General features: G+C 40.9%; 1 protein-coding gene across 1 annotated transcript in view; it reads right to left on the reverse strand.

Annotated features, from left to right (window-relative positions):
* The window catches only part of grid1a (glutamate receptor, ionotropic, delta 1a), a 473301-nt gene that overhangs the window by 104516 nt on the left and 352057 nt on the right, over positions 1 to 16728 (reverse strand). Inside the window, exon 5 of the mRNA XM_060934832.1 lies at positions 10015 to 10068. Within this exon, the coding sequence (XP_060790815.1) occupies positions 10015 to 10068 (54 nt within the window). The remainder of the gene's footprint in view (positions 1 to 10014; positions 10069 to 16728) is intronic.

The raw sequence follows: 16728 nt of genomic DNA on the forward strand, positions 1-16728 counted from the left end.
ACGTTCCTCAACTCAGCCGTTTTGGACAGGGCTGTTCAGACAGGGTGAAAAGGAGCTGCAGGATTTTATCCCTGTTAGATTTTGACCAAAACATGTCACAGACATTTCATTAAGACCTCAGGGAACTGTGTGCACTGATGGAAAAGGGGTGTGATATGTCACCTTTAAAGTAGTCTTTATTTAATCGATCACATATTTAAAAAAGAAAAGAAAAGAAAAAATTACAATAACTCAGATCTGTTACTGTTACTGTCAATGTATGCTGTAATTACCCAAAAAGAAGTAAATTCTACAATAAAAATCTTGTATTGATTCCTCCTTTCCACAGGATGCATTTTATTACAGAACAGATAGCTTTAGTTTTAAAATATAATTGGCTGAGCCACTGTAAAATCCTTGATACGCTACCGTTCAGAAGTTTGGGGTCACTTTGAAATGTCCTTATTTTTGAAAGAAAAGCACTGTTCTTTTCAATGAAGATCACTTTAAACTAATCAGAAATCCACTCTATACATCGCTAATGTGGTAAATGACTATTCTAGCTGCAAATGTCTGGTTTTTGGTGCAATATCTCCATAGGTGTATAGAGGCCCATTTCCAGCAACTCTCACTCCAGTGTTCTAATGGTACAATGTGTTTGCTCATTGCCTCAGAAGGCTAATGGATGATTAGAAAACCCTTGTACAATCATGTTAGCACAGCTGAAAACAGTTGAGCTCTTTAGAGAAGCTATAAAACTGACCTTCCTTTGAGCAGATTGAGTTTCTGGAGCATCACATTTGTGGGGTCGATTAAATGCTCAAAATGGCCAGAAAAATGTCTTGACTATATTTTCTATTCGTTTTACAACTTATGGTGGGAAATAAAAGTGTGACTTTTCATGGAAAACACAAAATTGTCTGGGTGACCCCAAACTTTTGAACGGTAGTGTATATGCATACTGCAGATGCGACTCATAATAACCAAATTGTGTATAAATGCAATTAATAATAATAATAATAAATACACTTATATCTTGAAGACTGGATTTGATCATATTATGTTTTATAAAATGTTTAAATCATACCTAAGAAAACCTCGACTCATGATAAAATTGTGGTAGTGCACACTCCACACACTCTATGCCTTATTACTTTTTTATTGTTCTAAAAAAAGGGGAAAAAGGAAACAAAATCTGTCTTTTTGGATGTAGCCTTACAGGAAGAGATTAGCTGGTGTAAGCTTGTCACTTGACTCCTGTTCAATATCACCTTTTTGCTCTACCTGGTAAGGTAAAAGGGGAAAAGACGTCCAGCACACAGCAGCTTAAACAGACATGAAAACAGCCTGCAGCTCCGACATGAAACGGAGCAAGACACCGAGCCAACTTTCACATTTTGCCAATTCCAGTAACAAAGAAAGGTTGATCCTTCAGCTGTGTGCTCTCCTGTTCGGTCATTAAGCTAATCTTTTAATCAGTCCAGAGATAAAAGCTAATGTAGAAATGGATATCTGATCATATCCCTGGAGCTGGTGTGCAGTGGGAATTTGGCGCCTGGTGAATGTCCATGTCCATGCCGGAAGAGTGTGCTGGCAGGAGAAGAGCTGTAGAGTGAGCAGAATGGAGGCTTTGAGCTGATCACTCTTGAATGGTTTCCATCATGAGGATTACAGGTTGGCAGAACACTCTGAGCATTTTCATCAGCATGAGTGCACCATATCTGCTCCGATCTCTACGCCGAGTATTCATCACACCACTGATGGAGGCTGTAATGCTCATGTTCAGATCAGTGGAACAGGGCAGCATGAAATGAAACTCAGCACCATCACTCTTTCTTTTAGCGTTTACATTCACGCTTATTTACTCTTTAATACAGGTGAAGTGAGTGTGTGCTTCAGTTACAGCCACAGCACTGTGTGGACTTCTGAAGACAAATCTGCCCTCAAATCATTTCCTTCCCTAATATTACACTACAGTACACGAGTGTTGGCAGCATGTTGGTAGTTTTGGTGTTTCAACAGCGTGTCAGTAGTTTTGGTGTATCAACAGTGTGTCAGTAGTTTTGGTATATCAACAGTGTGTCGCTAGTCTGTTGGCAGTGTGTCAGTAGTTTTGGTATATCAACAGCGTGTCAGTAGTTTTGGTGTATCAACAGTGTGTCAGTAGTTTTGGTATATCAACAGTGTGTCACTAGTCTGTTGGCAGTGTGTCAGTAGTTTTGGTGTATTGACAGTGTGTCACTAGTCTGTTGGCAGTATGTTAGTAGTTTTGGTGTGTCAACAGTGTGTCAGTCGTCTGTTGGCAGTGTGTCAGGAGTTTTGGTGTATCAACAGTGTGTCAGTAGTATGTTGGCAGTGTATTAGTAGTTTTGGTATATCAACAGTGTGTCAGTAGTTTTGGTGTATCAACAGTGTGTCAGTAGTATGTTGGCAGTGTATTAGTAGTTTTGGTATATCAACAGTGTGTCAGTAGTTTTGGTGTATCAACAGTGTGTCAGTAGTATGTTGGCAGTGTATTAGTAGTTTTGGTATATCAACAGTGTGTCAGTAGTCTGTTGGCAGTGTGTTAGTAGTTTTGGTGTATTGACAGTGTGTCACTAGTCTGTTGGCAGTATGTTAGTAGTTTTGGTGTGTCAACAGTGTGTCAGTCGTCTGTTGGCAGTGTGTCAGGAGTTTTGGTGTATCAACAGTGTGTCAGTAGTATGTTGGCAGTGTATTAGTAGTTTTAGTGTATCAACAGTGTGTCAGTAGTCTGTTGGCAGTGTGTCAGGAGTTTTGGTGTATCAACAGTGTGTCAGTAGTATGTTGGCAGTGTATTAGTAGTTTTGGTGTATCAACAGTGCAGAGCATTTTTTAAGGATTTTCCACTAGGAGACCAACTGGTCTGGGCAATACAATCACAGGCCCCAGAGTCCATGCGGCTGCACCGCTGCAGCATATTCTGTGATGCAAAATGGTTCACCAATCACCATACAGACAAACACACTACAGTGACTACACAGCTATCAAGAGCAATTACCAAGCACAAATGTGATGTCAAAGACACTCAAAGTTACACAGTAATGACATCGGATTCTGACATCAGCCGTCTCAGTAACCAAATTTTAGTTTTGTTTTTCTTAACCAACATGATCTTGTGTGTATATTTTATAACATAGATCTTCGTTTTCCTTGTTAAATGTATACTTACATGGTACTTGGTTAATTAATTGCAACTGATTGAACCAAATGATAAGACATAACTTGGTTTAACATTTGGTCTCCCAGTGAAGCTGGTTTGGCATTGACTAGGAGACCAAATCTGGCCACTGGGAGACCATTTGGTCTCCCAGTAACTATGTTAAAAAATGCTCTGCAACAGTGTGTCAGTAGTATGTTGGCAGTGTATTAGTAGTTTTGGTGTATCAACAGTGTGTCAGTAGTCTGTTGGCAGTGTGTCAGGAGTTTTGGTGTATCAACAGTGTGTCAGTAGTTTGTTGGCAGTGTGTCAGTAGTTCTGGTGTATCAACAGTGTGTCAGTAGTTCTGGTGTATCAACAGTGTGTCAGTAGTTTTGGTGTATCAACAGTGTGTCAGTAGTATGTTGGCAGTGTGTCAGTAGTTCTGGTGCATCAACACTGTGTCAGTAGTTTGTTGGCAGTGTGTCAGTAGTTTTGGTGTATCAACAGTGTGTCAGTAGTTTTGGTGCATCAACAGTGTGTCAGTAGTATGTTGGCAGTATGTCAGTAGTTCTGGTGTATCAAGAGTGTGTCAGTAGTTTTGGTGTATCAACAGTGTGTCAGTAGTATGTTGGCAGTGTGTCAGTAGTTTTGGTGTATCAACAGTGTGTCAGTAGTATGTTGGCAGTGTGTCAGTAGTTCTGGTGTATCAACAGTGTGTCAGTAGTTTGTTGGCAGTGTGTCAGTAGTTCTGGTGTATCAACAGTGTGTCAGTAGTATGTTGGCAGTGTGTCAGTAGTTCTGGTGTATCAACAGTGTGTCAGTAGTCTGTTGGCAGTGTGTCAGTAGTTCTGGTGTATCAACAGTGTGTCAGTAGTATGTTGGCAGTGTGTCAGTAGTTCTGGTGTATCAACAGTGTGTCAGTAGTCTGTTGGCAGTGTGTCAGTAGTTCTGGTGTATCAACAGTGTGTCAGTAGTATGTTGGCAGTGTGTCAGTAGTTCTGGTGTATCAACAGTGTGTCAGTAGTTTGTTGGCAGTGTGTCAGTAGTTTTGGTGTATCAACAGTGTGTCAGTAGTTTTGGTGTATCAACAGTGTGTCAGTAGTTTTGGTGTATCAACAGTGTGTCAGTAGTATGTTGGCAGTGTGTCAGTAGTTTTGGTGTATCAACAGTGTGTCAGTAGTTTGTTGGCAGTGTGTCAGTAGTTCTGGTGTATCAACAGTGTGTCAGTAGTATGGTGGCAGTGTTTCAGTTGTGTCGGTGTCATTATAAGTTTTAGAAACATAGTTATGTGATGTCGTTCCACTTCCTGTCCAGCTCGATTTACTCTGCGTGGCTTGAATGCGTTTTGGAACAAAAATAGATGAAGTACTAGTGTCTTCTCGACTGTAAGACTGACCAGTTCTGACAATTCACAGCTGCATTTCACACTTTTATTTTTAACTAACCATACACAGCATGATGAAACAGTACGGGAGAAATGGAGCCACATGCACCAATTAACATCTCCACTGACAGCAAAATTCGAGGGCACTTAAAACAAATAAAGACGTGAAAACAGTGTTCCTAAGTAATGGCTTTACCAGGAATGATGCTGATTATATGCCATTCAGATGAATTCAGCTTCAGAAGAGTTTCTTTGAAGCACCAATTATTTCAGCTGAATTTTATGAAAAGATGGATTTGAGATGAACAGACTAGCAGATGATGAACTGTTCCAGCATAATGGCAGCCAGGTACATGTTAATCATGTTTTCAATGAACAGTGATCAGAGGAATACTTCAACCTAAGTAAACATCTTTCAAGATGAAGTATAAAATGAAATGGCATTGCCTAATGAAGGTGTTGGGTGCTGTAATAAAAATTATAGTGTGCACAGTGACCTGCATACAGGATGGCAATTAGGATAGTGCAGTGTGCCGATAGAGCGCGTCAGTCCATCAGTTAAGAACAATGGAGGAGAAAAAAAATCAATTTAGCGCTTGCCTGAATGAAAGGAAAGTAAAAAACAAATTCAAATGTGCATTGTGAAGATAAATACACACAGCCACTGCCTCATTGTGATTGTTGCAGTTCATCCGAGAGTTTTCCCAACAGGGAGGTTTGTAGCGCCTTTAAAATATGAAAAATAATTCATGCGCTTTTTTAGATTTTTGTCACATGACTGCAGAGACTAACCTTATTAAACCATATGGAGGACATCACAATGATTTCAACATTGTATTTTTATATTATCTATCTATCTATCTATCTATCTATCTATCTATCTATCTATCTATCTATCTATCTATCTATCTATCTATGATTTACATCAATCAGCATGTAATGATTCACCCAAATCATGTGATTTGATTTGATTCATGATATTTTTGAAAAAAAAAATAAACCCAACATTTCTTTTCCTATTCTTTATCAACTTAAATTATATTGCAGGTATTTAGCAGACACTCTTATCCAGAGTGATGTACAACACACCCAGAGCAACCTGGGCAGCACTTGGGGGTTAGGTACCTTGCTCAAGAGCAAATCAGCCATTCCTGCTGGTGCAGGGAATAGAACTGGCAACCTTTTGGTCCTAAAACTGCTTCTCTAAACTTTAGGCCATGGCTTCCCCCCACCTTTTGCTTAATTTTCTTAATAACCAACAATAATTACATACCCAGGTTGGAGTAAAATATATACATGTTATTTACCAGCTGGGAGGTCCGTATGGTGAAATACCGTGACCGAGGTCTTGAAAGTACTGAGTGAGGCCCTCTGTGCCGAGGTCAGTATTCAAGGCCGAGGTCACGGTATTTCACCATACGGACCGACCTTAAGCTGGTAAATAATATATTTATTTTTTTCTTTACCAAACTCTAACAGAAAACGAGAGCGCCCGAAAGGGAAAACCGAGCCGAGCCACCATTTTGAATCCTCATTCACGGCTGTAATGCAAATGGCTTCCTCCTCGGTATACAAGTGCACTTCCATGGCAGGAAAAAAACTACATTTTGCCACCTATGTCGTCCCCTATTTATACAAAATTGAGTCATTCAGGATTCAGCCATGTTTTTGCTTGTGTTACGTATTACGCCTCCTGTGTTTGTATGTGTGCATGTTTCTCCTTTCTTGTGTGTGTCTTTCTCTCTCCACAGGTGTAGCAGTTTGTGTTGGCTCCTCCTCTTTTCACCTGTTTCCACTTGAGGAAGGCCTATATAAACCTGTGCTTCTACCTGTTAGAGGGGAGAGAGGGTTTTGGGGTTGTCGTACGCTCACCTTGCCATTTCGTGTCTGTCTGCTTGGTTGAAGGGTTGGCTCCTGGGGCTGCCACCCTCCTTGTTGGACTTTGCATTCTGTTTTTTTTCTATTACCTTTTGTTAAGCATTCTTGTAAATAAATTTCACCTTTTTTACCTTACGTCGTCTTGCGTTTTGGGTTTATGTCACCACCCTTTTTTTTTGATTGTTCATGCCTCCCTAGAGCATGTAACAGCTTGGCATTAGCAAGTTAGAGGTTTTTAGCTTTCTCCTGAAATGTTTTCTTTTATTTCTTCTTCCTCAGGGTAGTAAAACTCGCTTTCGCTGTGAACACTGTCGTCATTGCTATCCATGCTGTAAAATTAATGCTATTCTCCTGAGAAATGCGAAAATAAATGTTGACAAAAATTGCTACTATGTTTATTGTTGTTGTGAATGAGCGAGTCGCCAGAGGTCCATAACCGGGGTCCGTAACTGAGGTCCATACTATAGGATACAGACCCGTTCGCCAGCCAATCAGAGCGCAGGATTTGATGGAATCCGGACCGCGAAAAAAATAATAGCCTATTAACTACAATATTCCTTTTATTAAAAGAGAAAAAAGTTAATAACAAATCTCCGTTTTAAATAAACTTTTATGAACATGTGTTCTGCCTCCATTTGCTTCTCTTTTCTTTATCTTTCAGCAGTCTGCATAAAGAGAGAGAATGACGATTTCTTGTTGAATCTATTTGTACACAATCTCACTACAGCTCTTTCACGTTTTAGATTGATTTTTTTGAATTTTCACAGCATTAGAGCTGTTTTACTTCCGCCGATGATGAAGTCACATTTATTCCTGCTATTGTGCGTTATTGCGCCCTCTGCTGTCTAAACAATGCAGTTACAGTGAGGAAAAACGAAGCAATTATACAGCCTGTTAATAATCACAATTATGATATGGCATGAACTACTTTCGGTAAAATCGTGCACTCTGATTGGTTCTTTGGTGGGCAGTATTTTCCTGTAATGCCCGTAGGTGATTATGGACTTTCTTTCCAAGGTGCTGGCTTTCAGTGTTGCAAAACAAAAACAAAAACTATAAAAAAGATGAAATGGAAATCAAAATGGAATAAAAAAAGACAAACAAGAGTCAATGGGTTATTCAAGAAATGAGCAATAAAGAGCATTCAGAAACTGCTAACCGCTAACAGAAATTCAGTTTTGAAACTGCTAGCCATTTATTCTGTACGCGTGACTCAACTATGTTACAAATATGACGTGACTGAAAGCAGTGTCACATCATTATAATGACCGTCTATTTTAATCTTAGAAATAAAAAAAGCCATATAATAAACTCCTTGTTAACCTTGTTTACTCGGTCTTTACTGGAAAATATCAGACAGAGGTCTTTTTGTACTGTCAAGACCTCTATCTGATATTTTCCCATAAAGATCTCGCACTCAGTTAATAAGTAGTCATTATTTTTTTTATTTCATGGATTTGAATCATCATAAATGTGTATCGAGATTTATAATCACATGATATCTTGTTATATGCCTATGCGCTAAATATACACTTCCAGAAACACACAGTGTTATTCTGCACACCAGGGTACGGTTTCATGTATCAGCAAGAAAACACTCAGGGCCCGTTTACACGAGGACGCTGTCGGGTAAAAACGACTAAATATTTTATCGGAAGTGCCTTTTGTCTACACGGGGACGGCGTTTCAGAGGCTGAAAAACAGAAAAAATTGAAAACGCCTTCCAGAGTGGATAAGTTAAAAACAGCCCCCGTTGCATATCCGTCTAAACTACCCAATACGCGAAACTCTGCTCGGATCTGCTCACGTCGGGTACGCGTTTACGTCATACATACTATGTCATATACTGTACATGCCAGCCCGGGAAGTAAGAAAGTAAGTAAAAAAGTAAGAGCACGTCTGATTACATCGATCCAACGGACCTTCAAGCTGCTCTGGCAGCTTTAATAAACGTCCAGGAGTCCTTCGAACATCTATACCGAATCTGCACATATACCGTTAATGAACAGAGGTGGGTATAGTACGCTCTTACTTTTTTACTTACTTTCTTACTTACCATAGCCAGAGTAGTCAAAGTTTTCGCGGCGCAGATCAGACAAGAGGGCGGCACGGTGGTGTAGTGGTTAGCGCTGTCGCCTCACAGCAAGAAGGTCCTGGGTTCGAGCCCCGGGGCCGGCGAGGGCCTTTCTGTGTGGAGTTTGCATGTTCTCCCCGTGTCCGCGTGGGTTTCCTCCGGGTGCTCCGGTTTCCCCCACAGTCCAAAGACATGCAGGTTAGGTTAACTGGTGACTCTAAATTGAGCGTAGGTGTGAATGTGAGTGTGAATGGTTGTCTGTGTCTATGTGTCAGCCCTGTGATGATCTGGCGACCTGTCCAGGGTGTACCCCGCCTTTCGCCCGTAGTCAGCTGGGATAGGATCCAGCTTGCCTGTGACCCTGTAGAACAGGATAAAGCGGCTACAGATAATGAGATGAGATGAGATGAGATCAGACAAGACAGAAGACGTTGAGCATGCGTGCAGACATAGCGGAGGTCTTTCACAGCACCACCTAGCCGCCTGGCATGCACATCCAATTGAATTCCACACATTTATGCGTCACCGTATAGACGCAGATTTCCTCCTTGAAAACAGTCGTGTAGACACGGAAAAAAGTGAGAACGAAAACGGACTTTTGCGTTTTTATTTCAGACCGTCCCCGTGTAAAGTGGGCCTCAGTGTTGTGATGTTATTTTCTCATGAGAGCGCATCCAGAGTCGTTTTATTCCTCTTCTACTACAGCAATCTAACAATGATTACAGTTTTCTTTTTCATTTATTAATGAATCACACATCTTAATATTTATCCACTGGTCCTCATGTGGAACGTCCGTGAAAGATTCATTTCTGTTATCATTTCTGTTATCACAGGTAGGTCATGTGACCTATGTGTCACTCAGTGCATTTACATGCACATCCAAATCGAGCTACTGTCGGTAATCGAGCTAAGGGTCCCAGCAGGGGTGCCAGAGAAATCCAATCCTACATGCACACAAGGAAATCGAGCTATTGTGTGAGGTACATTGTGCACCCGAGCCACAGGTGGCACTACACACCCCATCGTGTTGGTACACTTCTGGTTGTCGTCATAAAGAAGAGCTATTCAAGAGTATAAACAAAGTTCTCCTTGTTCCTCCTGACCTCTTCTGCTGCTCGCTACTACTACTGTTGTCATGCCGACCGAGGCTGTCGTGTTTCCCGCTTGTGGTCTCGTCACTCGTCACTTCCGGAAGGGGCAGTGCTGAAGTAAGTAGCTCGATAGGGTTTACATGCACTAAGTAGCTCGGCTACAATCGCATAATCAGCAATTGGTCGCGTAGCTCGATTATGAGAAATCCAGTTCGGTTCGATTTCAGCCAAGCTAAGGTGTTTCCATGGCATTTAGAACTTCGATTTCAGTCGAGCTACGGCAGAAATTCGATTTTCTCTATGTGCATGTAAACGCACTGACTTTGTCTTGCTATTGTAGTTTGTAATCTTGACTAAGCAGCGAAAAGCAAAGTAAAACCATGCTGTCTATGCTGGCGGGAGGTACGTGTGTGTATGCGTGTATACGTGTGCGTACATTTGTTCTTACCTCATTTGCATAAATCCAGTGAGAGTCCTTGGATGCGAGATTTGTCTCGACAGCCTGAGGACAGAAACGGCAACAGAGAGAAAAAGAGAGAATGAACATTAAATGTTAAACCATTAAGTGGTTACAAAGTTGCTGAGAGCACAACCAACAAAATATTAATAAATCTCTCTCTCTCTCTCTCTCTCTCTCTCACACACACACACACACACACACACACACACACACTACAACCCCAAATCAGAAAATGCTAGGATGTTATGAAAAATGCAAATAAAAAAAAGAAAGCGGTGATTTTAAATGTACTTTGACTTGTATTTCATTGCAGACAGAATGAACCCGAGATATTTCATGTTTGTTTGTTTTTTTCCTGGTCAACTTCATTTCACTTGTTAATATCCATCCATTCCTGTGTTTCAGTCCTGCAACACATTCCAAAAAAAGTTGGGACGGGGGCAATTTAGGGCGAGTAATGAGTTAAAACAATGAAATAATGATGTGATTTGAAACAGGTGGCTGTAATCATGATTTGGAAGAAAAAAAAAATCATTATCCAGGAAAGGCCTCGTCTTTGAGGAGTAAAGATGGGCCGAGGATCTCCAGCTTGTCAACAGACGCGTGAGAAAATTATTGAAATGTTTAAAAACAATGTTCCTCAAAGAAAGATAGGAAGGGATTTGGATATTTCACCCTCTATGGTGCATATCATCATTAAACAATTCAAGGAATCTGGAGGAATTTCAGTATGTAAAGGGCAAAGGGCTCAAGCCTAATCTGAACCCCCGTGATCTCCGATCCCTCACTGCACCAAGAACCATCATTCATCTACAGCTGATAGAACCACATGGGCTCAGGGTTACTTTGGCAAACCTTTATCAAGCTACAGTACGGAGTTACATCCACAAACACCAGTTAAAACTTTACTGTGCTAAAAGGAAGCCTTATGTTAACTGTGTCCAGAAGCGCCGTCGACTTCTCTGGGCTCTGAGGTGTCTGGGATGGACCATCACACAGTGGGAATGTGTATTGTGATCAGATGAATCAGTATTCCAGGTCTTTTTTGGAAGAAATGGACGACCAAAGACGAAAAGGACCATCCAGACTATTAGTAGGAACAAGTCCAAAAGCCAGGGTGTGCCATGGTATGGGGTTGTGTCAGTGCCCTTGGCAAAGGTACCTTACACTTCTGTGATGGAGCGTTAACGCAGAAAAGCACACTGAGATTTTGGAGCAACATCTGCTACCTTCAAGACAACGTCTTTTCCAGGGAGATTTCAACAAGATAATGCAAAACTACATTCTGCTCAAATTCCAAAGGCATGGCTGTGGAAGAAGAGGGTGTGTCTCCTCTATACCCAATAGATAGTTTTCATATGACGTCACAGAGTCAGGGATTCCCTAGTGGCGGCCATCTTGCGGGTCAAGCTTACCGTACGGGTCACTGAGCACACACTGTAACGCGCGAGTACAAAGTCTTCAAAAGAACCCAAGCAGGCTATTTAAAGCTAGCAATGGTGCACACCTGTTGTATTCACGCTGTCGTAATAGGTCAGATGATGACGTCAAGCGGAGCTTTTATGGAATTCCTACTGTACGGGAGCACGAAGGCGAGCAAACAAAGAAACTCAGCATACAAAGGAGAAATCTATGGCTTGCAAGAATCAACCGCAAAGACTATCAGCCTTCCAAACACAGCAAAGTCTGCTCCGATCATTTTATAAGTGGTAAGTTGTTTAAATAAACAATCAATTGTGTTTAAGTTTGTTTTTGGAAACCAAAACATCGTGTAAACAATCTCTGGAGAATGCCTAACTGTAATACCACTAATGGATGTAAAATTTGTCTTAAATCAACTCGATATTATACACACACATATATTTATATGCAGTGTTGAGAGCTCTAAAATTCCAATGTTTACATACCTTGGCTGTAATTAGGACACGACTGTCACTTGTTTTTATATGGTGGACTTCACGGACCCAGCCACAGACAAATAATTGTATGACTCCAGCGACTTGTCTGCTTTGAGGTCGTCAAGTGTGTAAGCACTTTTAGTATTCATGAAATAGTTCACAATATCAGGGTATGATATGGATGGCAGCCCTGCATAGTCACTTGAAAATGCATCTTTGTCCACTTCGTAGGGGTCAATTCCCCCAATCAAGGCCAGTTTGGCTGCATACCGTTGTCGTGAGATGTCGTCCAATGTATCCATATACTTCCGTTTGCTTGATTTTGCCGACATTGATCTTTATTTTAGAAAACTGACTATATAACTTTATAAATTCGTCCGAGATAACGTAGCCGGTAATAGCGATGGTCCGTTTTGTTAGCCCCACAAGATGGCGGCTGGAGGACGTTCCCCGGAATGCCGTGACGTCAGTGAAAACTATCTATAGAGAATGCGTAGAGAATTTAGAAATGAAAAATGTGACAGCGATGACGACCCCGTCATGACTGTTGCACGCCTTAAAACCTATCTACAGGAAGAATGGGACAAAATAACACCTGAAACATTTCATCACTTGGAGTCGTCAGTCCATAAACATCTTCTAAGTGTCGTGAGAAGGAATGGAGACATTATAAAGTTGGAAATGCTGCTGTATTGTTTTGAGTGAAATGCAGGTCAAATATTATTTACAAATCACTGTTTTTAGTTTCAATTTCAGCATACCCTCCCAACTTTCTGATTTAGGGTTGTAATAACTCAGCTGCCGGATTCCGCCGCAGGTCACGGACATGTTTTTCATAACGTGTATTAAATCTCCACAGAGTCTCACATGCAAAATGAATCCTGGACCTTCACAGAGAAAAGTGACGCCATGATGCTGTATTTATGTCATTTATCAGATTCTCTATCAGACTCATGAGTAGTTGGAAAAAAAAAGAAAGAAAAGCATGTTCTTCAGTGCTGCTGTGTGGAACGGAGCACTGAAAATCGAACACTCTTTCTACCTGCCTTTAGCGCTAATTACTGGGAGTGGTGCTGACGTTCCTCACACTTCTTCCTCTTCGGATACTTTTTTCTTCTAAACTGAGGCCCTGTCCACACGGCAATGGATTCAGGTGAATCTGATAAAATTGTTTATCGTTTCGGCCTGGCGTCCACATGGCACCGGCGGAAATCTTTTGAGAACGGGTTCCAGAGTGGAAAAATCTGGCAACGGCGCTGTTGCGAAGTCGTCTGGATGAGTAGAACGGATTTGTTTACGATGATGTCACAACCACATGACAATCCCGCCAGCAAAAATAGGGAAAAAAAGGAGCGATCTCACCTCTTCAGATGTTGGTTTAAGTCCGACAAATACATTCCTCAAAAAGGGCGTAGAAGAACAAAGTAATCCATCAACGTGTAGCATTCAATTTATTCCGGACCATTAAAGAATTCTGGAGGATATCAGAATGTTGGCGTACCGGCTTCCATCTACCCCCGTTCATTCCTCTTTCCGTGTCTCCATTCAAAAAACGAGCACATGATTTAAAGGGACTATATCCATAGGACAGGGAGTGAGAAGGTGTGCGCGTGTGACAGTGACAGGGAAGAACCTAGGCTCATGCTCGCCCTGAATTTCTCTTAAAGTGAAGGCAGAAGAACGTTCAGCACCTGGCCAGGCTTTCTATGTATTAATTTACATAGACGTTTTAATATGAAATATAAATAAGTGTCTTAGACAATAGATACTATTTTACGCTACTGATTAATAATCTTTAAACACTCATCTTTGTAGACCGCTTTATGGGGGAGGACCATACCTTCGAGAGGGAGTGTATTGCTCCCCACGCTTTCCCTAACCTTGTCTTCACGTCATGGGCAGTGTTGGTATAGCCTCCAAGGTAAAGAAACTCATCGACTTTTTCAATGCTCGACCCGTCTAGTGTATGCAGTGACTCCTCAGATGTTGGGTTAAGGTGCATGACTTTTGTCTTGGTGGGGTTCAAGAAGAGGCCAATTTGTTGAGTTTCCCTCTCCACACGATGTAGTAAATCTCTGGCATCATGTAGTGTGTCTTCCATGAGCGCAATGTCATCAGCATACGCCAGTTCCGGGAGGACTTCCTCGGGGTGCCTTCTACTCCTCCGACGTCTGAGGGTCAATCCGTCAGTAGGTGTTATATGGTTCTGTATGGTTCGGAGTCATGGTCATTAACAAATTTGCTTTCGAGAAAGATTGATGGTACTTACACCTTGATGCTGTGGAAGGTCCAGAATATATCTTGGAGGAAACATCCTACTAACAAGTCACTCTACGGATCCTGCCCGCGTATCTCTACCATCATTCGACAGCGTCGACTAACCCTCGCTGGTCATGTGATGAGACATAAAGAGGCAGCAGGAAGAGTATTGCTATGGACTCCAGATGCCAGCAGAAGGCGTGGCAGACCCTGCACAATGCTTAGGGACATTCTGCAGGAAGACACCGGCCTCGAAGTTGGGGAACTCCGGACTGCAATGCAGGACCGAGAGTGCTGGAAGACGAAATTCACGCGTGGCACCGACTCTGTCGGATGAGTAGTAGTAGTAGTAGATTAATAATCAAAACTTTATGTGGCTAATGCTACAGAAGAAGGGGTTTATGCGCATGCGTCTACTTCTTCTATTGTTCTAGTGTCTCCGATAGGACCGTCTTACAGCGCACGTAGAGGTGTGGCATGTGTATTGCATCGTTTTCAGCAAGCATTGCGTTGCCATATGTACCTGATATTTTACTGATCCGTTGCCCATGTGGACGCGATATTTTTAAAAAAAAATCTCGTTGCCGTTGTCGTGTGGATGTAGCCTGAGACCCATGGTTTTGTTTTAATGTTTTCTTCACATCACAGCACGACTGGATTCTCAATTCTGATTGGTCAGAAATTTTGACAGTAATGCAGCTGCAAATCACAGGTTTATATTAACGAGCTTGTTGTTATGAAACTGTTATTGTTTCTATTGTAACGGATCATTCTTTGGGATTTGTACAGTGGATACAGTTGCACATAAACTTTTTTAAAAAAGTGTATAAATTTTTGAGTCTGGTGCAGGAATGACCGTTTATAGCTGCTATAATGGAAGTGAGAACAGGAAGTAACTTATTTCATGGACATTTCACAACATTAAATAAACATAACTATAGATGGATAAAAAGTCTGATGTGTGGGTTTTTTATGTATAAATTGAAAAAAAACAATCATTGGCAAGTTGCTGTGGAATAAAACACTCTGAGGTGTGTTGTTGTAAGAAACTCATGCATTTTGAATTGTGCCACATCACGGCATGTTGCTGATTGTTTCAAAATTTTGATTCAAACTTTATTATTTATTATTATTACTTTTTTTTTCAAATCAATGAATAATATATATTCAATCTTGTGTCCATTTTTTTTTTAAACTAGAGCAGCGGCTACAATTATCGACAGTCCATAATTATCGACACCTTTTCAGATTTACCAATAAAAAACAATTTTACAAAGGTGAGCTTCAGTTACAACAGTTATTACTGGTTAATTACTGAACCAGAAGACCCCCCCTCACCCTTTGATCTTGTCGTTTGATGACACAGCTCGTTACCTGAAATGGAAATTTTTTCAGCACGATCAGCAATTTTTTGGAAAACCCGGATGTTATCATCGCAGGTGAGCATGGTGGAAAAATCATGGACATGTTTTTACTGATCAAATTCGCCGATAGTTCCTGATCTCCTCAATGAAACCTACTTTGTTTCTTACTGTTTTTCATTTGACAGTCACCATTTTGTATCTAAACGTGCGTTTGAAAAATCATGTGAGGTGTCGATATTAGTGATCACTTTCACCGGTGTCCACCATTATCGACACCCTGTGGAATTAAGTGACATTTACAACTGTTATGGATCGATCTTTGTGTAACATTGTTGAAGTCGATGATCGAAGTACTTAAAAAAATAAAAGTGCTATGATTTATAATGTTTTTTTTTCTGATTCGTAACAGAATGGAATGTTTATAGAGTATTTGGAATCCGAGTGCAATAAATAGAATTAGACCAGAATTAAATTTCTAGCATATAAAAAATTACATACCTGAAATATTCAGATTTTTCTATTCCATTCAGAAAAAAAAAAATTTTTTTGCAGTTTGTTGGAAATATCTATAGTTTATATTTTGTTTCGAGGAATGACACGCGACCTTTGACCTGGAGTTTCATGCAGTTACAATGTTAATTGCCTGTTGACATTTATTGGTAAACTACAAAACTAGAAATTAATACAAACAACAACAACAACAAATGATTAACAAAATGTGATCTATGAAAATAATTAGAAAGTGGGTAGAAAGTGGAACAAAAAAGTTTTCTGACAGGTTAAACATTATCAGTTCATTTCTTTACAAACATTAGAATTACTTTCTCATTTATATAAGCACCAACATCCATATATTTATATAAAAGATATTTTGTACTAAATACAAGTCTATGTGGGGCGGCACGGTGGTGTAGTGGTTAGCACTGTCACCTCACAGCAAGAAGGTCCGGGTTCGAGCCCCGTGGCCGGCGAGGGCCTTTCTGTGTGGAGTTTGCATGTTCTCCCCGTGTCCGCGTGGGTTTCCTCCGGGTGCTCCGGTTTCCCCCACAGTCCAAAGACATGCAGGTTAGGTTAACTGGTGACTCTAAATTGACCGTAGGTGTGAATGTGAGTGTGAATGGTTGTCTGTGTCTATGTGTCAGCCCTGTGATGACCTGGCGACTTGTCCAGGGTGTACCCCG

Source organism: Neoarius graeffei, chromosome 11 (genome assembly GCF_027579695.1).
Source record: "Neoarius graeffei isolate fNeoGra1 chromosome 11, fNeoGra1.pri, whole genome shotgun sequence".
In the NCBI taxonomy this organism is placed as follows: domain Eukaryota; kingdom Metazoa; phylum Chordata; class Actinopteri; order Siluriformes; family Ariidae; genus Neoarius; species Neoarius graeffei.